The following is a 25,754-nucleotide window of genomic DNA, read 5'->3' as shown; positions in this document are numbered from 1 at the left end:
CCTGCCCTCTCCCTTTCACCCCAAAACACACACTGCTTCTGTGATGCAGTTTGCTTTCAGATGTCAGCTATTCGCGGTTATAGCCGAGGCTACAGAAAGCTTTGTGTTGCAAACTCTGTCCCTGGACCCCCGTCAACTCCCAAATTTCACTCAGTGCCCTCTAGCCATCCCACCCACCTCTACCCCGATGGCACTTGTATGTTTTTTGACCTGCCTATAGCTTTTTACTGCGTTTCAATTTTCCCATAACCTCGGTTATAACCGTGAATATCTCTCGCATCGAGAGAAAAACAAGATGGCAGTCATTTAATTTCTGAAAACCATGATCCTGCAATGCACCATGCAAGATCTCAAATGTTTTGGGGAAGGGGGTACCCCCTTCTCAGTCAAATATTAAATAGCTATGCACAGAATAACCCCAAACCATGTATGGCGTACGAGTCAACACTTCGTGCCCAAGTTGTTTCGGACCTGGTCCAAATCCGTCCAATGGTTTGGGCTGTACACTCTGGCAAAAACTGACCTTTTTTGTCTATGGGAAAATAAATGGGAAGTAAGCCGCATTTTTGGCCAAAAAAAGAATTTGACTTATTTTTCAACAAAACGTATGCAGTCTCAGGGGCACAGACTTAAGCACCTCAAATCAAAAGTTATTAGTTAGGAACCCTTCAAAATTCTATTGTTAATATGTGTCTCCGACTCACCTTAACTATAGGGCGGCCTATAATGAAACACTTACCCAGTGCCATCCCCAGGTATGTCAGTTCCCTTTAAAAGATGTTTTGATGCCCAAAGGACAACCCCCCCACACACACACCCTCACTCTCCCAACATTCTGAAAGCATCAGTCAGGGCCTCACTGAACCCTGCCGGAGACTCATCTCCATCTCAAATATGTGTTTGATTGGCACCTAAACAAAGGGGCTGGTGATTAATTTTGGTAAATCCATCCCCGTCATCAGCAGCCCATTATTACGAATGTATAAGCAATTATAGCTGCGATAGAACATTTACAAATGAAAATGAAAGCCCCACTCAGCCCCAATGACCTCCCAAATATGTGCCTCAAATGCCTATCAAGAACAAGTATCAGCCGAACAACACAATAGAGCACCCTGTTAAGGGATGCGCCTGGTGCAATTCTTGAATAGGCACTGGGCCAGACTGATCGTTAAGTTTACATGACACTCAGCTGGAGGGAAGGCACCCTTTTGTTTGCTCTGCCGGGGGAGGGGGGGTTGCTCTTGTGCAGCCGCACCCCCTGAGGGCCTCTAGAACTGATGGTGCACTTACCAACATGGTTTGTTGGATTTGTACTGAGTTGGAACCTATTGTTAGGTTCATTCCAACGTGCACGTTAAGGCAAAACAAAAGGAGGTCTGTAAGAATTGTGTACATTTTGATAGTCTCTTGAAATGATTCTGCATACATAACCAGAAAATGGGTTTACCACCACCTCGGGTCTGCTTATGCAGTCATCCTATTACATACTAGGTCAGCGACGTTTTGGCGCATAATACAGAAATAGTGGAAAGCCTGTAATGCTTTATATGGTCTATAACTTACCTGACGACATGCTTATAGCCGAAATATGGGACTTATTAGTTGCATCGGGCAACAACTTTTTCAATATAAAAAAAATCTTTTGCCTCAACAGGCATGTTGTCACAAGGCCAATAACCTGCACAATGAGAGCTTAGGAAAGGCCAATTGCTGACCTGGTATATAATAGGTTTACAATAAGTAGACCTGAGGTGGTGGTAACCCCATTTTTTCGCTCCATATGCAGAAAAACGTCAAGATATTACACATGACCGTCAAAATGTACATAAGGCAAAACAAAAGGAATTCTGTAAGAACAGGCATGGACCTAACAATAGGTTATAACTCAGTACAAATCCAACAAACCATGTTGGTAAGTCTTATCACACTCTGGTGCCGTATTGATGCCAGCTGACACTGATATGCTAATAGGCTTTATGTTTTAATATGGATTTAATTTTCTTGTTTTTCTTCCATTTGTCTCTTGTTTTTGTTAAATCCTCTGAATCTTCTTCCCTCAAACCATTCTGGGTATTCACACTTTATATAATTTTGAAAAGCTGTTATGTATATTTGGTGTTTAACATATACCAAATTTGTGTTGAAACAATAGTGGAATATTTACAGGGTCACCTTGAATTGGTTTAGTTTAGGGTTTTGAGCAAAACCATTGCTATATTGCCATGTAAAAGCCCATAGGGCGAAACTGATGGCCACACAGTGATCTCACTACTAACCACTTAAGACTACATACATTGTGTTCTTTCAAACTGTGCATTGAAACCGAGCAAAATAAAATGCAACGTTAACTATTATACCTGTGCGCCTGTCTTTGGGTAGACTTGTTTTTTAGGTTTATATATTAGACAGCATTTGGCTGAATGCTTTCTACCGCACAGTTGCAGCCAGGTATAAGTAACTTTATCCTGATCAGGTGTGGTTCTAGTGGCCTTTCAGCCCCATTGTTTTAGTAGTATCCAACAAGAAATGGAGTTCATGGAAGCTCCAAGTACAAAATGAAGCCCTTCAAACATTCATTGTAAAAGGTCCTTCGGACAGGGAATTTGCTTGGAATATTAAGGGGGGGGGTACCTTTCTATTGATCTAAACAAGTGAAAATACATTGGTGGATATACTAAAAAGTACACATTTGTCTTTACAGAGGAGATCGTTCCTTTAAAGTAAACACTGTTGGGGAGAATTCTAAGTTCTGTGCCAATTTCCTTAGACACCCAGTTCTTTTGCTGGACTAAAGAACTTTTTAATATTAACCCTGAGTGAGAGACCTTTTTCTCACTCTCTCATGAGTTTTGACCCAATTTGGATTATGTGTTTCCACTGTTTTTGGAGTCGGACAAACTCCATAGGCATCTACTTTTTGTAGTTTGACACACAGCACCTTCAGTGCAGTGTCACAGAGAAATCCGTCTAGATTTCTAACAAGGTTTAAATACCTTTTTGTGTGTGAACTACCGTTCCCAAGAACAGTAAAGTGAAATTGACTTTACTTACCTTTTCTCATTGTAGGTCCAGCACACACCATCTTATGTGGAGTGCTGGGGTTACTTAGTACCCACTTATCCTACATTCTCATGGAGCATTTTTTGTTACCCTCACTACCTTAAATGGCTGGTGGCAGTGGTTTCATTTTCCTACCATTGTGCTTTCCGACCGCAGGCTGAATCCTCAGCTGCAGTATAGCACCCGTAGGCGACCATTTTTCCAAAATAGCCCTGGTCTTTTTTTTCCATTTTCTGCTTGTGAGGTCTTTCTTGGGTTTTACTCTGCAGGCCAAGCCAGGTTTGAGCCCTTTGTTCATTTTGCCTTTGGCGGGCTTCAGTGCATCTGGAAAGGCAGGATGTGAGGGAGGTTCCCAAAACTCCCCTGTCCTTTGTCTCTACGAATGACTGAATGCAACCAGTTCTGAATGGATGGCTGGCTGTCCTTTGAGGACAGCCACTCTGCTGTGTGATTGACAGCCTAGGATGTGCATGAATGGGAGAAACCTGCTTAAAAGGCGAGGGTTTTGGGACTAGAGTCTGTGTCGACCACTGGGAGAAACACCCGGTGAACAAACCGTGAACAAAGCTTGCTGCATCCTCCTGGATCTTTGAATTGCCCAGTGAAGCCCTGCTGCTGTGATGAAACTTTTCTGATCGACCAGAGAAGCTCCGGAAGGGACAACCACTTCCCCCTTGGATTAGTGAGACCAACTAACCCAGAGACTATCTCCACTGGACCATCTTCCCTGGCTGGCTGCACTTCTTTTCCGTTGCAAGAACCGAGCGCCAGGGGTCAAGAAATCCATAGTCTAGTGCAACATCTGCAATCGGGTCCGAAACTCCAGGAGTCTCCTAGGGACCCTCCAGCAGCAGGACGACCAGAGCTCGAGTCCCTTCACCAGAGTGCAAGACCCAAGGAGTGAAGGAAGCCCAACCGCTATCCGAGATCCGCAGTGGTGGCGTTTACCGCGCGCTGAAACCGCGAAGTGCCTCTGATCTGAAAAGAGCCCATAGCTGCCGACAAGTCCTCCAGATGTCCTCCCGCTTGTCCCCACAACCGAGGCTCAGGAACCTAGGATCTGCATCGTTGCAACAGGAGACTCCAGCTGCACCACACTTCTACAAACTAGAGGTACTGATTAGACTTGGGGTAATTACCTCAGGGATTTTAGCTGTGCTCTTCTCAATTGAGACTTGCATTGGCTACTTTTTGTTGGAGTTGATTACAACTCTGCTTTTCACAAGTGTAACAGCTTGTGACCCTACAAAACTCTCTAATTTTGTGCAAGCCTTATCTAAGAAGTGCCTCAGCTCCATAGACAGTGCTCCAATTGACCTTGGCTGTCATGGCTCCGTGCAGACTCTTCTAATCTACTGACTTTGATATTTCGGTCCCTCATAGGTGGTAACTTGTTTTAGACTTATTTCTGGGAAAGGCTCATCAAGACTTCATTGGAAGATTTAAGTATACTCGCATGTCCTGAGAACCTGTTTAACCTTTTTCCTTCATTTAACCTTTTCTTTATACAATCTCAGAATCTGCAAAGTATAACTAGTGATATATAAAAGCCATTGCAGATGGGAAGCAGGTCCAAATGGATCTAGGTCACCTGGCCTAAGCCCCGCCCACCTGGTGCCTTCCTGGTTGCTGCTCTTTTTTCTCCACCTAGCAAGCTCCGCCTACCTGGTACCTTCCTAGTTGCCACTCTTTTTCCCTAAGGAGCCCTCCAGCCTCTTTTCCTTTGCAGATAGGAAGCAGGTGCAAGTGGATCTAGGTAACCTGACCTAAGCCCCGCCCACCTTAGCCCTGCCTCTTCCTTCCTGCTCTTAACTCTTAGATCAAGGGCGTCTCTCGCCCGGGTGTTCGAAGCGAAGGGCAGACAAAGAAAAGGGCATTTCCTGTTTGGACCTGGGCAGACACAGAAAAGGGCAATTCCTGTTTGGACCTGGGCAGACAATGAAAAGGGCAATTCCTGTTTGGATCTGTTCGGACTAGGAGGACCCAGGGCCTGACCCCCTGCTCAGACAGCAGGAAAGCATGCCCCAACATGCATTTATTCACTCTGTCCCCAAAGGCCATACCCACCCCCTCTGGTTCCCCCCCTCCCCTGTGATGTTCCCTTGTGCCCCCCCCCCCTGTGGGATACACTGACCCACTCAGCAGAATTCCCATTCATAACCAAGCTGCACTTCAGCAGTTTACAGCAAAATGGCTGCACTGGTTACTTTGAGCACCATTGCCCCGCATCAAAACTGTGTTGCAGCTACAAAATGATGGCTGCACTGTCATGACAAGCACCTATTGGGCAAGTTGGAACAGGGGGCACATCAAGAAAGGCTGCCAGTGTGTGTTCTTGTGTGCACCAAAGAAGCGAATTGAAAAGCAGCGCTGCTGCTCTGCTGCTTGCTAAAAAGTTTGCATTGAAAAGGGAATATTTTACATTGAAATGGATGCTGCCCTGACGCTCTTCATCTGTTCAACATCACACTGTTTTTATCAATGAGGCCCTGCCCATCCATATTCAGATTGTGCTCCATCAGAAGAAAGCATTATCCCTGAATGACAGGCTGTGTCAGACCAGATCGGGGAGATCAACAGAAACTTTACTCTCAGCCACATGGAAAACGCTTGACTTTTGGGCTACAAAATGTCAAATATCAGTGCTTCAAAAGAAACCCTAGCTCTATGGGCATATGTCAATTTCAGTGGACCTGGGTCTTGAACAGACTGCTGCATAAGAGAAAATGACTAGGGCTGCAAAACAATGTTGGAAATTCAGATGGAAGAGAAAACCTTTTGAAAGGGCATCCCAGCAGACTTCACCACATGTTAAAATGTGCTTTTGCAAATAAAAAATACCTGTTTTAAAAGTGTAATGTTGAATAAGGCAATGTCCTTGCCTAGCAATGTAAAGGGGGTTTTGCTGGGAAACATGGGATGTTTTATTTAAACAGGCTTCCTTTTGATTCAGAACAAAATAAAATAAATGTATTGGTTGTACTGGGAAATCAGACCAAACAGGTTTTCTGGCATGGCTCAAGGGAAATTTGGGTGCTGACAACAGGAGTGGCCGCCCCCCAAAGGAAGCCACAATGGATTTCTGGGACACCTACGTGTTAATTGTGCCCTTTGAAACTCTGAATGGACCAGGAGGCAGAATATCACACTCTCGTCAGACTTCGGTCTGTGCTCCAGATTGACACAATAGATTCTGGGACACCGACGTGTGACTTTTGGAAAATCACCTCCCCTCAACTTCTAGTGGGGAGCTTCAAAGCCAACTCCAGAGCAGCCTTGGAAGTTATGCCCTATTTGGTAGACAATGCTGGCCCATCTGGCTCCAAAGGCTATTTTATTAATGTTTCAAGACTTTATCTCCGAAATTGGACAACGCAGTATAGCGAAAGTTTCATAATCTAGATGCAATTTTGGTGGCTTTAATTTAAGACGCGGTAGCCTTGACTGGTATATTGGGGACAGAAATGGCAGAGAATTGGACATTCTGAGGAAAGTGTATATGATGCCACTTTGAAATGTAATACTCACATGCCTTATGATAATATAAACACACATGTATAAAGTTAGAATTTTAGGTCAAATAATTTCATTGAAAATGATGAAAAATGATTAGACGGACGAAACAAAGTCCTACAAACGTGAGAATTGGACTGCCATGCTCTAAGCGAAATATGTAATCTGCCTATATAATTTGCAAAAGAGCCACAACTGTATGAAAATGTGATTTATGTCAATTGATTTTGTGCAAAAAGGACTGGGATGGCTTTGTATCTCATGAAATACAACCCCATAAACTGAGTCCCATTCTGGAGGAGGCGACCAACATAGGCTGACCTATCTGGTTCTTGGGGGTAGGTCTAGCTTAGTTCTGCCCAACAATAAACCCAGTGATGTCCCCCCACTTTATATGAAGGGTGGGAGCTCACAGGGAGAGGACACACTCCTGAATTTCCAGCACCTGCGTATCCAGACATTCCACCTCCATCTTTGCAAGATTCCAGACTCTACTGCCAGGCCAAAGCATAGCTGATCCTATCCCAGCAAGGCCACTGATCCAGAAACCCCACTAAAAATCCCAAAAACAAAAGGAAAAAGCTGTGGTACCCTTTTGGAAGTATCCTGTGACCAGACCGGCTTTTTGCCCACCACCTGCATGCCCGCTGTACCCTTGCCATTCTGTGACCTTACTTGATAATCTATTTTAAGTAAAACTTGTCCTTTTTCTTTCCAAACCGATTTTCTCTTTTTAACTGCTTTATTTTACCAAAACCAAATTTATTTCACCTTGAAAATCTCATCCAAGTATTCAGCTATAGTCACTCTTTCACTTCTATATTGTCCTTGTGATGTGATGTGCATCTATCACCCGGACTAAGAACAGCATTCCGATTCTGTATATTTCACCTGGTAAAACTTTTTTTTTGTTTTGATTTTTAGACATTTAAAACTGCTAAAAGTGTAAATTGCAACTTTTCCACGTGTGATTTTGACTGCACTGTATTCTCAATTTTAAATTGCTTTTGAACTGTATGCTTTTGTGATACTTTGCCTTATAGTTGCTAGTGATAAAACATCCCTGATACTGTAATAAAACATATGTACATCATTATTTAACCACCCATATAATTATGTGTCAAATTCCGAGTGTCATTTTATGCCATTGGGGTTTGAGGGAACATTGCAGGGGGAAACCTTAACTCGTTTGCCATCTACGTGAATAGAAAAAGTGCTCCTATTCATGTGTGCTTTAGCTATGTTCTTGTAGAAGGTTACCCAAGTGTTTTTCAGTGGTTTTCATTGTCATTATCACCCCATTTTTGTCATTATCACCCCATTGGTGATTGCTGCCCAATATAAAAATTGTGTGATTTCCTTTGAAATTAAAATAGATAAATATTGTACTACCACCCACCGGCCTGGTTCATGGTCCACTGTGACCCGGGGTATTTGTAAAAGGGAGTCTGAGATGGGTTGGGTATCAGCTCAATTCGAATTCGTAGAAAATAAAGAAAAAAGTATTCTCATTGAGTGCTACATCGTAGGCTAAGACCAAGGGTCCTGGTCCGGTGTGTGACGCCCGATTGGAATCCTTCACACCCCCTTCTTGCACACAGGTGTTGCCCGTTTTGCTTGATTCTTCTACCCTGCTCCCCAGCCCCAACAGCCTACTTCTGCAGGAGTCTGTCCTGATACATTCTGTTTACACCATCACCATCTTGTGATGAATGCTGGATTTTACTTTTATGGACTTCATTGATTCACAGTGTGCCACCCTTTCTCAAAATGAGTTTCCGGAACTTAAGGAGATCGGCTCAAGACGGAGAGCAGCAAAGAGGCTGTTCCAGAGGGAGGCCCCCGTAGAGGATAAATCTCACCCTTCAAATCTCTGCTTGTAAAACCGGTTCATTAGCAGAAGATTGGAGGTAGTTGAGTGGAGGTCTCAGGAACGACAGTATTTAGGTAGACATTGTTGCAAATAGGAAGGTCGCTGGCCCCGGAAAACCTTGTGGACAATGCAGTTAAAAAATATTCATATTTAGAAGATGGGGTTAAAACCAGGAAACATTTATATTTATAGAGGTTTATCTAGCGTTTTCATCAAAGCAATGCAAATAGATCAAAATAAACAGTACAAAACATGGAAAGATTAACACATGATGCGCTGTGGGTCTCATCGCAATTCCAGCAGCAGGGATAGCACGGGACCCGCGAGGGAGCAGGGAGAAGGCGAGCACTCCCCAGTGCGGGTCCATTAACATTCCAACGTGTTAAATGTGGGGAGGGCTGCTTGGCGCCCGGCCTGCATTTTCATACAGCAGCATTTCAATGCACCAAAGAAGAGGTGCATGGCGGCCAGGGAGTGATGGCAAGGACAGTGCAGGACCTGTGGCTGATAATCCAGACATTACAGCAGTTGTCAGGTTCAGAACAGGTGGTGCCTGTGAGGTGGGGAGAGCACATCATTCAGGCATAGGACACCACGCCGCAGGCCACAGACAGACTGCATGCCACTGGTAATGGGAAGAGAGGAGCAAACTTGCTGGTGGGCGCAATTTGAAATCACAACAGGGAGACCCAAGTGTTAGGGAGAATTCTCCGAAATATGCCAATTCCCTTCTAACTTAGAGACCCTCAGCTCTCTTTGCTGGACTTTAGGACTTTTAATTTTTATCCTGGAGAGAGAGACTTTTTTCCCCACTCATGTATTTTTCTTTGAGTTGAACACTTTCTTTCGGGTTTGGAGTTTGACAAACTCCATATGCATCTCCTTTTTACATTGTGACACACAGCACCTTCAGTGCAGTGGCACAGGAAGTCCCTTATATAACCCAAAGGTTTAAATACCTTCTCTTGGATAAACTACTGTTTCCAAGAGCAGTAGAGTGAAATTGACTTTACTTACCTTTTGTAACTTTGTCGACCCAGCATACTATCTTCCATAGAGTGCTGGAGGGGTTACTTAGTATCCCCTTGGTCTACCATCTCCTGTAACATTTTTATGCTACCCTTTCTACAATTAATGGCTGGTGGCAGTGGTTTACCTTTTCCTACCATTGTTGTGATTTTACCGCGGGCTGTGTTCGCAGCTGCAGTATAGCACCCATTGGTGCCCATTTTATAAAAATGGCCCCAGTCTTCTTTTTTTGCCATTTCTTGTTGTAATAGTCCTTCTTGAGATTTACTCTGCGTGCCAAACCAGGTTTGGTCCCTTGGTTTGTTTTGCCTTTGGCGGGATTCACTGGTGAAGCCCGCCTCTGGCTCCAGCGTGTATGGCAGGGCAGGAAGCGAGGGAGGTGCCCAAAACTCCCTGTGCTTACTCTCCTTGGTTACAGGAATGCACCCAAAAGGTGATTGGCTGGCTGGATGTCCTTTGAGGACAGCCACCCTGCTTTGTGAGCGACAGCTAGGCTGCGGATGAATGGGAGTGACTTGCATAAAAGGCGAGGTATTTTGCATGGAAGGAGAGTCGACCACTGGACGAAGGAATCCGAAGAAGAACTTAGATGAGAAGCTTGCTGCAACTCCTGAACCGTTGGTTTGCCCGGTGAAGCCCTGCTGCAGTGCTGAAGCTCCGAATTCGCCTCGACTAGAGAAGCCATGCAAAGGACGACTTCTCCCCTTGGGTTGGTGGGACCAATCCACCCCAAGACTAACTCTACTGGAAATCCTCTCTGTTGGCTCTACTTCCATTGCTGCTGCAGGAACTAAGTGCCAGGGGACAAGAACACCAGAATCGAGTGCATGGTTTTAAGATCCTCCGGACTCCCTCAAAGCAGGGCTGACCATGCCTGAGCCACCTCAACAGACTGCTGGACCACAGAAGCAAGGAAAGCTCACAAGGTATCCAAGAACTGCAGTGGTGTTATTCGCGAGAAGCTGAAACCGCAAAGTGCCACTCATCTGAACTTTGGCCATTACTGCCGCGACCTTTGAATCGTAGTGCAGGAGTCCCCAGACATCCTCCCTCTTGACCCCACAACTGAGGCCCAAGAACAATAGGATCTGCCATACTACAACAGGAACAGAAGCCAGCTGGAACCAATTTCTTTAGACCTAAGGTACTGTGAACTTTACCTCTTGTTGTGTAGCTTGCTTACTCTCAGTGTAGACTTGCATCTGCTACCTATTGCAGGGTTGCTTGCAGCTTTGCCCATCACAAGCCTCCCAGCTTGTGGCCCAACAGTGATTTATTTTTCAACAAACTCTAAAACATTGTGCAAGACTTGTTCCTTACCTTCAAGAAGTGCTTCAGCTCCCCTAGACTCTTCTAACCTCTGACTTTGTGTTTGGTCTGTCCCTCCAAAAAGTCATACATACCTTACTGTATAGCTGGGGAAGGGTTAATCTACATTGCATTGGGGGGGAGGGGTTAAAAATTGCCTACCTGATGGTTTCCTTCCCTAACCGTTTCCTTTTTGCCACAACTTAAGTATTACCATTTAAGTGTTTAAAGTGATATATACATGTCCACAGTGTCCTAGCTATTAAAGTCACCTCAGGGTGTAGGAAATCTGTGTGCCATCCCAAAAGGGTATCTACTTACTTTATTTATTGAACTGAAGGAGTGTATTTTTACTGTAGCCAATTGCTCCCTTCTAAAGAAGGCTTATTTTAAAATTGACTTAAATTGATAAATAATTATGTAATCAAGAAACCTTGAGTTTAAGTGTTATTTGGATACCTGTCACTGTGAAAGTCTGTTACAACCCTACAACTCACATTGACCCCTCTTGAGATAAGCCTGGCTGCTCAGTCACTCTACCAACGTGTGCAGTAGACTTGTACCAAAGGTTGGGTTACCTACTGCCAAGAGGACAAGGCTGGTGTAGTCTCCCACAGGGTTAGTATTGTTTGCAAACTTAATCTTAAAAGCAAGCTCACTATTGTTAGCTACTAGTATTTGGTGGTAAGGGATCTGTGGATGCAAGGTAATAATGCCATTGAGGTTGCCCAATGATTGAAAGTAGTGAGTAAAGAATAATACATTACCTTTTACGTTGCGCCTGCAGACTTCCGTATTGAGAGTAATTAAGGAATAACGAGCAGAAGCACAGAAATGAGTAGGGATTGATATTTTTATTGATAATCCGATCTTGGTAAGGTTTGCATGTAATAATTGTCCAGCTCCCTAATGTTACGTTCGCAAAAGGGGGAAATAGAGTTTGCACCAAGCAGGGTTCTTATGGTTTGTTACCCCAAAAGTTGTTTCCACAGTGAGGGATCCTTCTTGTTGCTTGTATCCTTAGAGTCCTTATTATTGGTTCATAGTAAGGTCTTTACTGGGACCCAAAGGGTTGATGGTTCTTGCATGCCCCGCGGGCAGCTTGGGACTGGGCGGATAGTGAAGGTCTGAGCAGAAGGAAGCAATCGTGAGGGAAGGATGGGGCGCTTCCCGAAGGAGTAAAAAGTGAAAGAACCGAGGCTGGTAACGATGGAGCTTTAAGACTTTGGCCTAAATGGGAACGCTAACGCAGTCCCGTAGATTGCTGGAACTTAAGTTAACAGTCAGAGCAGAGCTGGAGAGTTGCAGAGAGCACACACACCCGGATCGCCTGCATGTAGGTGGGGACAATCATTGTTTAGTTCATAGTTATGGGGTGACAGATGCTTCATGTTAGGGTGGCCTGGGGGGCCGGGGGAAGTTGAGGACGTTTTTATCCTGTTACAGGGTTTCTCAGTGCACCTACACGGGGAGGAGGGGGGAAACGCCATGGGAAGAGGGCATAGGCTCTGCCGGGTCCAAGGGTGCAATGCATATAGCAGAAATGGCAGCCATGGCTGACCCATGGAATAGGTCTTTCAGCTGCATGTTGCGGAATGTCAAAGGGCTCCTGGACAAGATAACACAAGGCCTAGTGCATATCTATCCATAAATCCTTCAGCCCTATAGCCTCATTAAAGTTATTGAGCTTCGTTTTGGGGTGTGGCTTCCTGCCTCTATATAGTTTCCTGTCTATCGTTGGCAATGAGGTGTCGTTGAAGTCAGCCCCCATCACTGTCATATCCCCCCATGCTTGGCCAGCAAAGCTTGTACCTAAGCTAGCATTCCAGACTGTTGAGTTGGGGGTGGTCAGGGGGGCATCAACATAGCCAATACACACCACTTCTCCCCCATAAGACTAAATATTAAAACCAAAACAACATTCTTTGAACCGATTGGTCTGTGTATTGGGTCAACTGCCTTGAAGTGCAAGCACATCCCAAGTGTTTGGCGAAGGACAGTGTGCTGTATAAAAAAAAAACGGAAATTAGATTTAACGATATTGAAGGATGAGGACACAACTCACCAAGTGGGAAACCATCACGGCTCCATCCCAATTTTCAGAATTTGCAGGATCAGTTCTCTCCCTACTTTCTACAATCTACAAACAAAGAAGGAAACATTAAAAACAAATTAATTCATTTAGAAGACATCATAGGTAATAAAATCACGACTTGCCATTCTGAAGATTGTATGAGATCGAGAACTGCGCTCATTCATTTTGGTTTGGCCATAATGTCTGTTTTCTGAAAAGAAAAAAGAAAAGAATCACTACATTAATCATGGTATAACAATTTTCCACCGTTCATTATACCAAATTTAGAGCACACCATTTTATTTGCAAGTGCATGTTAGCTTAATTGGTGGGCAAATGGACCATCCTGAGTAGGTGGGAGTACCATGTTTGACGTGCCCACATTGGAGCAACTAAGATCATTGTCAAATGCATGTGATGCAATCAGTGGATCACTCTGTTCAACAGTGATGTCAGAGGAAAAGCACATGCAAATATACCTGATCAATTGATCCACAGTACGTTCCACTTGGACCCTTGCAGCAGTAACCTGAAGGCACAAGTGTGGCATTTTCCGTTTTTTCTGTGGCAAACAGATCTATGTCTGGATGACTCAACTGTGAGAAGAACAAATTACTTAACTCTCGGTAATGTTCTTTCCTATGGATGTTCCTGCCACAGATTCTTCATCTATGATATCCATACTCCCACACAGCTTTTCTTTGGAAACCTTTCTGCTCCAGGGGACTCTGCGTGAAGTCCACCCGACACCTCTACATGACCTGCACCGAAAATGACATCCGGGCCAGTGTAAGTAGCGGCGCCACGCTCCATGACCTCAGTTTTGCCCTTTTTCTCTAGCACTAAAACACTGCAGGATTGTAGAAACCATAAGAGGGGCAGGTAGGAAGGGCGATGAGGAATCTGTGGCAGGAACATCCATCAGAAAGAAAATTCGAGAGCGAGAAGCATTTTGTTATTCTAATAAATTATTTGCTGCCACAGATTCCTCATCTATCAGACTCCCAAAGCAGTACGTAATCTGGAGGAGGGAGGAAAGTGAGTGTTAGGCAGAAACTTGTGTAGTTCCCTTAGGGACCACTGCAAAAAGTTTAAGACTACAGGTGTTAGCAGTAAACCCAATTGGTAGCAGTCTGCACCACCTAGATTTACCTGGTAGCTATGGCTGAGCAGTCAGACTTCTCTCAAGAAGAGTTGGGCAGTATATAGAGTATACACATTAGGTACAAAAAATACAGTAGCACAAGCAAACACTGACCAGAGCTTTGGTATAAAGGTATATAATTATTTAAAAACACACTTGTAAAAATACACTGGCACTAGTATGTCAAGCAAGTTCAAACAGTCACTAGAAATATATACACCTCCCTAATCAATTATTTGACAAGTCTAGGTTAGTAAACCGCTTATTTAGCAAAGCAGAGGTGAGCGCACAACCATAGATGGCACTCCAATAATGATTTAAAAAAGGGAGAGAAAAGGCAGAAATAGGAAAACACAAAATACCAACACTTTTAAAGAACCACATCAAGTCAAGAAAGGCAGGGTCTACTGTAGAGCAAAAAGTTCATAGGCCAGGCCCACTCTTGGAGAGCACGGCGGAATGTGCCCAAGATCACACAGTTGAAGTACACTTTAAAAGTCTTTGCAGATAGTTCAAAAAGGAGTTAGATCAGTTCAGAAAAGTTAGTTAACAGGTCCGAGGTCACCCCAAGATAGAGAGTCAAGGATTTACGGGACACCTTGAACAGTCTGTTGCAAGGAAGGCCAGGCAGGACCCAGTACCTGAAATGGTGAGAAAGCTCCCGCGGGGGCAGTTGCTCCTGGCAGCGGGTGCAAGTCGGTGCTTCGTCCAGGGGAAGAGAAGATCTCGACGTGGAGGAAAGCTGGAGGTCATTGCACTGCCAGGGAAGAAACCAGCCGCGGAGTTTCCCGGTTAAAAGGTACTACCCTTTTATTTGCGGTAGTGGTGAAGCGTGGCTATACGGTCGCCGGGGTGCTTGGCAAGGGCGATTCAACCACGAGACGATCCAGGAAGGTGAAAAAGGGCGAACTGGTTAACCCCACCAGCTCAAAGGAAGAAGACTCTCCTGGAGGAAGATCTTCGCTGTCGTTGGGAAGTGGCGAGTTCGGTTCAGCAGGCCTCCACCGGTGGTGTCGTCGTTGCAGGTCGGCTCAGCTTCTCCCTCTTTGGATTCTTTAGGTCCTGTGGCGACTTCTGAAGTTCCAGTCCCCAAAGCCCTGCTTTTATGCAGAAAACCCCCATTTATCAGTCCTAGCTGTCACTCAAACATGCTAAGTGGTGAGCCGGGCGGCTCACCACTGGGCCAATCACACAAGAGTGTGACTTGAGTTGCCAAGGCAACTCAGCCCAGGGTGCCTATTCCCCGCTCCCACACATCCTGTAGACCCAGGCAGAGTGGCACCACTTTTGGAGGCTTCTGTGCAGAAGCCTGCCAAAAGTGGAACAAAGGGCTCGACTTGGGTTGGAGTTACAGAGGCGAACACAAACGCCATTTTAAAACAGAGTCCTGGCAAAAAGACCCAACTGTGGAATAAATATTAAATAAATAACCCGGCGGTATCTTTAACATTGCACCAAAAAAGTGGTGTGTTTAAAATGAATGGGAAAATCCCATAGGAAATATTCTGTTGGAATATTTCGCGTGGTATCCACTGCCACCAGCCAGAAACTCGACAAGGGGGGACTGGACAGTGCCCCCTTGGAAAATAGACCCAGGGGCAATCTAATTACCCCTACCAGTACTTCCACAATATGATGGTTTGCACTGGTTCTGTTCACAATTTGAGACTAGTAAAGCCAATGGTGACTTTACATGCCCTGGGAGACAGTAGTCAGTCCCAGGGTATGGAGTCTATGTTTGGGGGTCACTATGATACCCCTGTGTTACTGCACTGAGCGTGCTGTGTAACACCTACCAAAAACACATGAAGCCCTATGGAGTAAAAGACCCCATAGCCCATAAAAAACATTACATAGTCAAAGGGCATTCTCAAATCATGCCTAAGAGTGGGAGAAAGAGAGTCTCATTCTTAGCAGGAGAAAAAAATAAACCCCAAAAATCCAGCAAAGCTGCTGGGGGACTCACTAGGTTTGGGAAATTAGCCTTTACAGAGTATTCTCCCTAACAGTGAGGACACCACCTAACACAGAAAAACTCTGAAGGACTGGCCCGCAAGAGAATCCAAGCAATAATGCTTAGCGAATGTGCACAGAGACGCACATGTTGCGGCCAAGCAAATGTCCAGGACAGGGACCCCCCCCCACCTCTGCAGGGCTGAGGTGGCAGTCACTCCTCTGGTAGAATGACCCCAGAGACCCTCAGGTACATCCTTCGCAGCCAGATCCAGAGATGCAGAGAATGATCCACCTGGGCAGGGTCTCTTTGGTTACACCTCTGCCAGCGCCAGCGCAACCAAGGAAAAGCTGCTCATCCTTCCTAGCCTCTCTAGTACAAGAACTGCACAATTTAAGGGCCTGTACCGGGTCCAGTTGATGAAATTGTTCCTCATCCTTGAAAGGGGAAGGCGGAGGGAAGACCACAGGAAGATGGATCTTCTAAAGAGAGATGGACATACGAAACAACCTTCAGCAGAAATTAGTGTTTCACTCCCAAAGTCAAACAATTAAGGAGGTTAAAGAGGCCAAGCCTGCCGCTCACTCCCGAGTCTCGCAGAAGTAATGGCAACCAAGAAAATCCCCTTAATGGTGAGCAATCTAATAGGACAGGAATGAAGATGCTCAAACAGAGCGCCCATCAAAAATATTAACACTAAATTCAAATCCCACGCCGGAACCACAAACTGGCAGGGGGGAAACTGGTTATACAAACCCCACAAGAAATGCATAACAGTGGGGATTGTGAAAAACAAGCCCTTTTCTGGGGACCTCTTGAACACAGAAATCGCGGCGAGGTAACCCTTCACAGGGCCAATCTGCAGGCCCACTGGGCCAAAGGAAGCAGATCAAATACAGGGGACAGAGGACAGGATAAAGGATCTAAGGCACCAAATCAAAATTCTAAGCCACCTGCAGGCATAAATGGATTTCGAAGCCGGTCTCAAAGCCAGAAGGAGCACATCAAGGACGTCATCCTACAAGTCCTGCCCCCTTGTATCTCCGTCTCTCAGCAGCCAAGCTGGAAGGCTCAGGCCGCTTAGGTGGAGTACCCGCCCCTCAGGCTGGGAGAGCAAGGCACCAAAGAGGGCAGATGGGCATGCCTGCAACTCTGGATACCACGTTCTCTGGGCACAGTTTGGGGCGATCAGGATTAGTGTGGTTCTAAACAGACAGTCTCCTGAGGACCAGCGGGATGACCGGGATACTGGGAACACAAATGTCTAAAGTCCACTCTACCGTCAATGAATCCCCCAAAGCTCGCTGACTAGGAAATTCCCTGGAGCAGAACAAATCACACTTCCTATTGACACTGGAGGCAAGGACATCTCCAGGACTTCCTGACAGAGCTCCCACTCGTGGGAGGCCGATGTCTGTCAGCTCAATGTATCTGTTGTGATGTTCTCCCATCCGACCAGATTAGCCACCAACAGGGAGATGTTCTCCAGAGCCCAGAACAAACGTTTCATTGCTTCTGTGTACAGAGGCAAGGACCCCACTTCACATTGTGTGTTGAGGCAGTGCATGGCCACTGTTGTCCATTAGGATCAGGACAGTCTTACGTTTTACAGAGAGAAGAAAAGCAGCCAGGGCCAGCCTGATCACCGTCAGCATCAGCAAGTGGATGTGCTCCTGAGACTCTCCGGGAGACCACAGGCCGCTCACCGTAAGATTTGACAAGTGAGCACCCCAACCGCCAGAGATGCGTCCGTTACCAGAGTCAGCTGAGGCCATGGCTGCCGAATGCGCCTTTCAGCAAGTTGTCCCGCATTGCCCACCATGCTAGGACACCCGCCACCAGACTCGAGACCTCCAGAAGGTCTGATGTCTGTCCCTGGAACTGCAAATATTGGCAACAAAAAAAGCCACTGAAGCGATCTCATGAATAGCCTTCCTCCGGCACAACTAGGATGCAGGAGGTCATGAGGCCCATGAGGGGCAGGAAGGCCGAGGCTCAGAGTTCCATCTGTGATTGAAGGACATTGACCATCTGAACAGCTGAATTTCAGGTGTTTGGTGCATTAAGTTCTCACCTTAACGTCCATGCAACTAAAGTTATTTACGTGAATTTCTAGGGTTTTGTTATTCCATAGGTTTTTTCCGTGCATGGCCAGTGGCCAAGGCCACTCTATATTTTATAACACATGCAACCCGCCACTCAAAGACATTCATCAATCCCAAACGGATTTTGACTTGTTTTGGCAGTGGTATTGTTATGCATAAAATATTGCAGACTTTGAAAACTCACAATGTTTTTAGTCTATGAACAGCGAGTTTCAACTATTTGCTGAGGATCACACACAAGCTGCGTGCTACAAGCCCAGCCCTTGTTTTATGGCTGGTCTCTTAGTGACTGTTGCGATACATTGCACGACCCCAACTAACCACATTTAAGCAGCATGGAAAAAGAAAAAATGACCAGCTGCAAGAATAACACATTCCCAGGTACTTTTGCCCCCAAAGTGAAAATCAAAAGGTGGCACCCATTAACATTAAGCGAACATATATTTTAAAGTGAACTATACAAATTAGTTCAATTGACCTTCTCCTTAGAAGAAAGTGCAAAAGACAAAATAGCATTGGACTTTTAAAAACAAGTAATGAACACCAGAAAAATAACCTGAGAGGAAATCTTCTACTAAATATGCTGGCAAAAAATAAAAAGGCGCTCACATTTTAAACGCAGCAATCGGTTGTGCAATAATCCCTGGAAAACTAAATCCCAATACGAAACAAGTGCTTGTGGTCTTATGGGTAAGCGTTTGCACTGGGAACAGGACAACCAGAGCAAAATCCCGGTAGCCAAATACTTGAGCAAGCTTGCCAACCTCAAAAAAACCCAAGTGGTTGCGTCCGACGTCTGAAAAAAAAGTCATGCCATCGGCCCACATGTGTCATTTGTGTGGTGGCCTGAAAAGCAGCCACAATCAAGGGAAAATAACTGCACCAGTGTCCAGGATTGCAAACTCTTGCCATATCGTGGCCAAATACTCATGACTGACTTGCCCTTCCATCATTTCCCCTCCTCATCCCCATGTCTGGCTTTCAACAATACTCTATAAAGATAACTTGAAAAGTACACAGTGTCACTCAAACATATGAATCCATATAGAATTATGTTAGGCAAAAGGTAAACAATTGTGGCATTATTCCCCACCCATCTCCCATCTTGACTGGGAGAATACAAATACCAGAATGCAATTCAGCAAAGGAATAAAATGGTCTCCCAGTCCAAAACCTTCAAGGACTGGCAGTAGCACAGTTTTAAAAAAAAATAATAATACGAATGCCTATTCAGTCGACCATTCAGGCAGTAACCGGGACTGACCCTGCTTAGCTTCAAAGCGGGACTGACCCTGCTTAGCTTCAAACCAAGGAAAGTGCCAGCCTGTTTCTCCAAGTGGTCTTGTTAGGGAGAATTCTCAGAAATGTGCCAATTCCCTTCTACCTTCGAAACCCCCAGCACTTTTGCTGGACTTTAGGACCTTTAATCTCCAACATGTAGAGATTGAGACCCTTTTTCCCACTCTCTCAGGTTCTGTGATTTGAACTCTATTTCTCTTGGTTTTGGAGTATGACAAACACCATAGTCATCTTTTTACATTGTGGCACACAGCATCTTCATTGCAGTGACACAGGGAAGTCTCTCTGAAAGGTTTAAAATACCTTCTCTTGGATAAACTGTTTTCAAGAGCAGTGAAGTGAAATTAACTACTTAAATTTTGTAACTTTTTAGACCCAGCACACACCATCTTACCATAGGGTGCTGGAGGGGTTACTTAGTATCCCCTTTGTCTAGTTTCTCATGTAACAATTTTAAGTTACCATTTCTACAATTAATGGCTGGTGGCAGTGGTTTACTTTTTACTACCATTTTGTGTTTTTACTGCGGGCTGCGTTCGCAGCTGCAGTAAGGCACCCATGGGGGCCCATTTAGTCAAAATGGCCCGGTCTTTTATTTTCGCCATTTGTCAGAAAGGTCCCTCTTGAGATTTACTCTGTGTGCCAAACCAGGTTTGGTCCCTTTGATCTTTTGTCTTTGGCGGGATTCACAAGTGAAGCCGGCCTCTGGCTCCAGAGTGTCAGGCAGGAAGTGAGGCAGGTACCCGAAACTCCTTGTGCTTAATCCCCTTGGTTACAGGAATGCACCCAAAGGTGAACGACCGGCTGGCTGTCCTTGGAGGAGAACCACCCTGCTTTGTGATTCACAGCTAGGCTGGAATGAATGGGAGAAACCTGCATAAAAGGTGAGGCTTTTTGGCTTGGAAGGTAGAGTCGACCACTGGACGAAGGAATCTGAAGAACTTGGAAGACACGGCTGCTGCAACTCCTGGACCATTCGTTTGCCCGGTGAAGCCCTACTGCTGTGCTGAAGCTCTGAATTTGCCTCCACTAGAGAAGCGCTGCAAGGACGACTTCTCCCCTTGGGTTGGTTGGACCAATGAACCCCAAGGTGAACTTGTCTGGACATCCTCTCAGAGCTGGCTGTACCTTCCATTGCCGCTGCTGGAACCGAAGTGCCAGGGAGAGGAACACCAGATTGAGTGCATCGCTTTTAAGTCGGACCCGAACTCCAGGAAGATCCTCCCGACTTCCGTGCAGCAGGGCTGACCAAGCCTGAGCCACCTCAACAGAGTGCTGGACCCCAGATGCGAGGAAAGTCTAGAGTGGTATCCAAGAGTCTGCGGTGGTGCAAGGAGCTGAAATCGCGAAGTGACGCTGAATTGAAGTTTGCCCTTTGCTGCCGCCGACCTTCCCATTGTGGGAATGGAGTCTCCAGACGTCTACCCTCTTGTCCGCACGACTGAGGCCCAGGCAAAACAGGATCTGCAGAGCTACATAAAAACAGAAGCCAGCTAGACCATTTCTTCTAAACAAAGGTACTGTAAAACTAAGGGGACTTACCTCTTGTTGTGTCGCCTTACTTGTTCTCAGTTGAGACTGGTCTTGGTTGCATTTGCATTGTTGTTTGCAGCTTTGCCCCTCACAAGCCTCCCAGCTTGAGGCCCTATATTGATTCTACGTTTTCTAGTAAGACTTCTAAACATTGTGAAAGACTTTTACTTACCTGCAAGAACTGCTTCAGCTCACGTAGACTTTTGCTAACTTAACATTGGGTGTCCTGGCTCCCTGAAAGACTCTTCTTACCTCTGACTTTGCTTGTTATCTTTCCCCCAGGAAAGGGTTAATCTACTTTGCATTGGGGGTTCAAAAGTACTTACCTGCTTCAGAATATTTGTTGGACCTTTGTTTTATTCTTAAACCCTTTTCTTTGACACCACCTCAGTACTGCTCTAAACGTACCAGCGATATATCAATGAACACAGTGTCCTAGTTATTTAAGTCACCTGAGCGTGTATGAATCATCTGTGTGCCATACCAAATGGGTACTTACTGATTTAGTGTGTATTTGTGTGTTACTTATATATTGCCCCTTATGAAGAATGCTTATTGAACCAACTGTTCAATAAATACAAAATTGTTTAATCACAAAACCTTGAGTGTAAGAGTTTGTTTGAATACTTGTCACATTAGACCTCTGTATATGAACACTACGGCTCACATTGACCCCTCTTGAGATAAGCGTGGCTGCTCAGCCACACTACTAACGTGTGTAGTAAAGTCTTATACCAAAGGTTGGGTTCCTATTGCCAGGTCAAGGTTGCTGTAGTCTCCCAAAGGGTACTGCACACAATCTTGCCTAACAGATCTTGTAACTTGTGCTCATTTATCAGGCAACATAGCCTGAAGGGGCTGGCCCCTTACTCACTTTGAAGCTAAGCAGGGTCTGTCCTGGCTACTGCATGGAGGGGAGACCTGGATGGCTATTGCTAAGTCATGGCCAGTGATTTCTCACCCCCACTGCACGATAGCTGTAAAAATATCTTTTAAAAAAACTCAAACCGTGGTTACAGAACTAGGCATTCCCTCGGCTATCTGTAGTCCTTTATAATCGTGGTTATCAGGAAAAACGGCAACAACAAAAAAAAAATGCTTTCAGGCCCTCAGCAAGTGCCACCTCATCTGTGCCAGCTCCAACCACACACCAGTTGGCCGGCTCACCTCCCCTGCCCTCTCCCTCCCCGCCCCACAACACATGCTGTTTCTGTGACGCAGTTTGATTTTAGATGGCAGATATTTGCGGCTATAGCCAAGGCTACAGAAAGCAAACTCCGTCCCTAGACTGAGTTTGTAGCGCTATATAAAACTAGATATTATTAGACCCCCTCCATAAAGTGCTCCAACCACAAGGTATACTGCACTGGTGATCCCTAATAAGGGTGAAACCAGGTATGTAGTTGTCCGTCAGCCTTGGAAAATGTCTTTGGGTTGATAAAGCAATTTATAAAATAGCACTGCCCCCCTGGAGAAAGGTTGGCATTTGAGTTAATTTGCATACCCACAATGCCTTGCTGTGGTAGCTCAGAACTTGAGGAGAACTTCCAGCGATGGCTAATATATGGCGATATATGACAATGCATTACTTACCGTAAAAGCATTTCTGATGGTTGTATCTGCTTAGATTCACATGCTGTGCATAGGTCCGACATCCAGTGGTCACTGCGGAGTATTGCATTTTGTTTTTCGTAGTCGAAAAGGGACGTCGACAAGGCGTGTCTGAAACACTATCCCTATAGTGACGTGCGTTGTACCCACAATCCCTCACGCGTCGAGGTCCCTCCGTTTGTATTTTTCTGCCTTGAGGGAGCCTTCTAGACGTGAGTGAGTACAGAAAAGAGAGATATAAAAGGAAGTGAATGTTCCTTCCATCCGAGCGGGGAGGAAGGGTGGGCGCATGTGAATCTAAGCAGATACAACCATCAGAAATGCTTTTACGGTAAGTAATGCATTGTCTTCTGATGTTTGTTAATCTGCTTAGAATCACATGCTGTGCATAGACTAGCGAGCAGTACCCGGAGTTGGCGGTGGGTTATGAGAAGGAACAGTAGAGAAAAGGTGTCTTAATACTGCCTGTCCCACCTGGGAGTCAGATCTAGAGTGTGCATCTAGACAGTAGTGTTTTGTAAAGGTGTGCACAGAACTCCAGGTAGCCGCTTTGCAGATGGACTCAAGGGGAACATTTGCAATGAATGCTATGGACGCCCCCGTGCCTCGAGTAGAGTGTGCTCTTGGCCTAAAGGGCAGTTCTCTCTTAGTAAGAGTATAGCAGAGAGTGAGGCATTGAACAATCCATCTAGAAATAGTGGACTTTGAAACTGCATCCCCTTCTCTTGCTGCTGCCACCGAGACGAAGAACTGATTAGTCTTCCTCAGTGGTCTGGTTCTTTCCATGTAGAACACGACCGCTCTGCGTACATCTAGTGTGTGCAGAGTCCTTTCTCCCAAATTGGAAGGATTTTGAAAGAACGTTGGTAGTTCTATAGATTGGTTTACGTGGAATTTAGAAATACATTTCGGAGCAAACCTTGGGTGAGTGCGTAGAACCACCTTATCTCTGTGAACTGTAACAAAGGGGTCTAGAATAGAAAGAGCCTGAAGTTCACTTACTCTCCTGATGGAGGTGATAGCTATTAAAAAAGCAGTCTTAAGAGTGAGGTGTTTAAGAGATGCTTTGTGCATGGGTTCGAATGGTGAGCCCATGAGTCTGGTAAGTACCACATTAAGGTCCCATCCGGGAGCTGGATCAGCTATCGGGGGGTGTATCCTCTTTACTCCCTCCATGAAAGCCTTTATAACGGGGATCTTCCACCACGACACTTTGAGTTGGGAAGTGGTGTATGCAGAAAGTGCCGCTAGGTGGACTTTAATGGAGTTAAACACTAGACCTGAATCCAATAGATGGGTCAGGTATAGAACAATATGTGTGGCAGAGCAGTCAATTGGGTTGATGCTTTTACTCCTGCACCAGATGACAAATCTTTTCCACTTGCTAGAATAGCAGTGGCGAGTGTTAGGTTTTCTGGCTTTCCTGAGGATGTCCATGCATCTCTGCGGGAGCTGTAGATGTCCGAACTCTATGATCTCAGGAGCCAAGCTGCTAAGTTCATGTTCTGGGGGCATGGATGCAGAGTCCTGCCCTTGTCTTGTGACAGCATGTTGTACGGGCAGGGGAGTTTCACTGGGGGAGATAGGGACATCTCCATCAAGTGAGCGAACCATGGCTGTCGGGCCCACATTGGGGCCACCAGTATCATGGTCACTTGTTCCTGGTGCATCTTGTGCACCACCCTGTTGAGAAGTGGAGTCGGGGGGGGGAAAAGCGTAAACAAATTTCCCTGACCATTGCATCGACAGACCGTTCCCCTTTGATTGGTTCTGGGGGTACCTGGAGGCGTAATTTAGGCATTGTGAGTTCTCCAGGGTTGCGAACAGGTCTATTTCTGGGAATCCCCATTGTGTGAAGACGTCGAAGACGATGTCTTCGTGCAGTCGCCATTCGTACTCTTCGGGCAGGGGGAAATCTCTGCTGAGTTTGTCTGCCAGCAGATTGAGTTCCCCTGGTACATGTTGTGACAGTAGGAACATGTTTTGTTTGAGAGCCCACTTCCATATATTCTGGGCCAGTTTGGACAGTCCTGGAGAGTGGGTGCCCCCCTGCTTTGTTGATGTAGTACATGGCTGTGGTGCCGTCTGTAAGGACCATCACTGTCTTGCCTTGTAGGTGTTCCTGGAAGGCTTTTAGCGCCTTGAACACAGCTAGTAGCTCCAGTAGATTTATGTGTTTGGATGCTACGTTCGGAGTCCACACTCCGTGAGCAGTCTGATGGGATAGGTGCGCCCCCCATCCTGTGAGGGATGCATCTGTGGTTAGAGTGGCTTCCGCCGCGGGTGTGGCAAAGTGTTTCCCTTTTTCCAGGTTTTCCTTTGTCCACCACCGTAGCGAGAGAACCAAGGCTTGCGAGACCACCACTAGATCGTCCCATAGTCCGCTGGCCTGACACCACTGGCTGTTGAGCCACTCTTGCATTGGGCGCATGCGCAGGCGTGCGTGAGGTACCAAATAAATACACAACGCCATCATTCCTAGCAAGCGCATTGCTTTGCGTACCGTCACCTCTCGACCGGTCACATATTGAGGGATCTGAAACAGCATGTTTTGGACCCTCTCTTTGGAGGGGAAGACAAGGCCGTTCTTTGTTTGAATTAGAGCCCCTAGGAATTGCTTGATTTAACTGGGGTCTAAGCTGGACTTCTTTTCGTTGATGGAGAAGCCCAACTGGAACAAAAGGTCTACAGTCTTTTGGGTATTGGAGAAGCATGTTTCGTAAGAATCCCCTGTTATGAGCCAGTCGTCGAGGTAAGGGTAAACTGGGATGGACAACCTGCGCAGGTGGGCCGCAGCCACTGCCAGCACCTTCGTGAATACCCTTGGTGCTGATGCTATGCCGAAGGGTAGCACTCTGAACTGGTAGTGTTTGCCCTCCATCATGAACCTGAGGTATCTTCTGTGCGCTGGCAACATTAAAATATGAAAGTATGCATCTTTCATGTCCAATGTTGTCATGTAATCTCCCTGTGAAAGCAGTGGGATCACTTCCTGTAAGGTTACCATACGAAACTTTTGGGGTTTGATAAACTTGTTCACTGGGTGCAGATCTAATACAGGGCGCATGGTTAGATCCTTTTTGGGTACAAGGAAGTACACTGAATAAATACCTTCCGTTACCTGAGATAGAGGCACGACCTCTATGGCTCCTTTTTCCAGCAGTTGTTGTACTTCTTGGAGAAGGATGGCAAGATGTTCCGGTGTCATGCGAAGTCCCCTCGGGGGTCTGTAGGATGGGGAACTGTTG

The 25,754-nt window shown here is 45.8% G+C and overlaps 1 protein-coding gene across 5 annotated transcripts in view; it reads right to left on the bottom strand.

Annotated features, from left to right (window-relative positions):
- Positions 1 to 25,754, bottom strand: part of CENPE (centromere protein E) — a 2,471,681-nt gene that overhangs the window by 2,216,479 nt on the left and 229,448 nt on the right. For all 5 annotated transcript variants that reach the window (XM_069630970.1, XM_069630968.1, XM_069630972.1 and 2 more), the window contains exons 7-8: positions 13,004 to 13,071; positions 12,852 to 12,926 (exon numbers count right to left, since the gene is read on the bottom strand). In XM_069630970.1, coding sequence (XP_069487071.1) covers positions 12,852 to 12,926; positions 13,004 to 13,071 — 143 coding nt within the window. The remainder of the gene's footprint in view (positions 1 to 12,851; positions 12,927 to 13,003; positions 13,072 to 25,754) is intronic.

This window comes from Ambystoma mexicanum, chromosome 6q (genome assembly GCF_040938575.1).
Source record: "Ambystoma mexicanum isolate Mex_15411 chromosome 6q, UKY_AmexF1_1, whole genome shotgun sequence".
NCBI classification, from domain to species: Eukaryota; Metazoa; Chordata; class Amphibia; order Caudata; family Ambystomatidae; genus Ambystoma; species Ambystoma mexicanum.
This window is presented reverse-complemented; position numbering and strand designations above follow the sequence as displayed.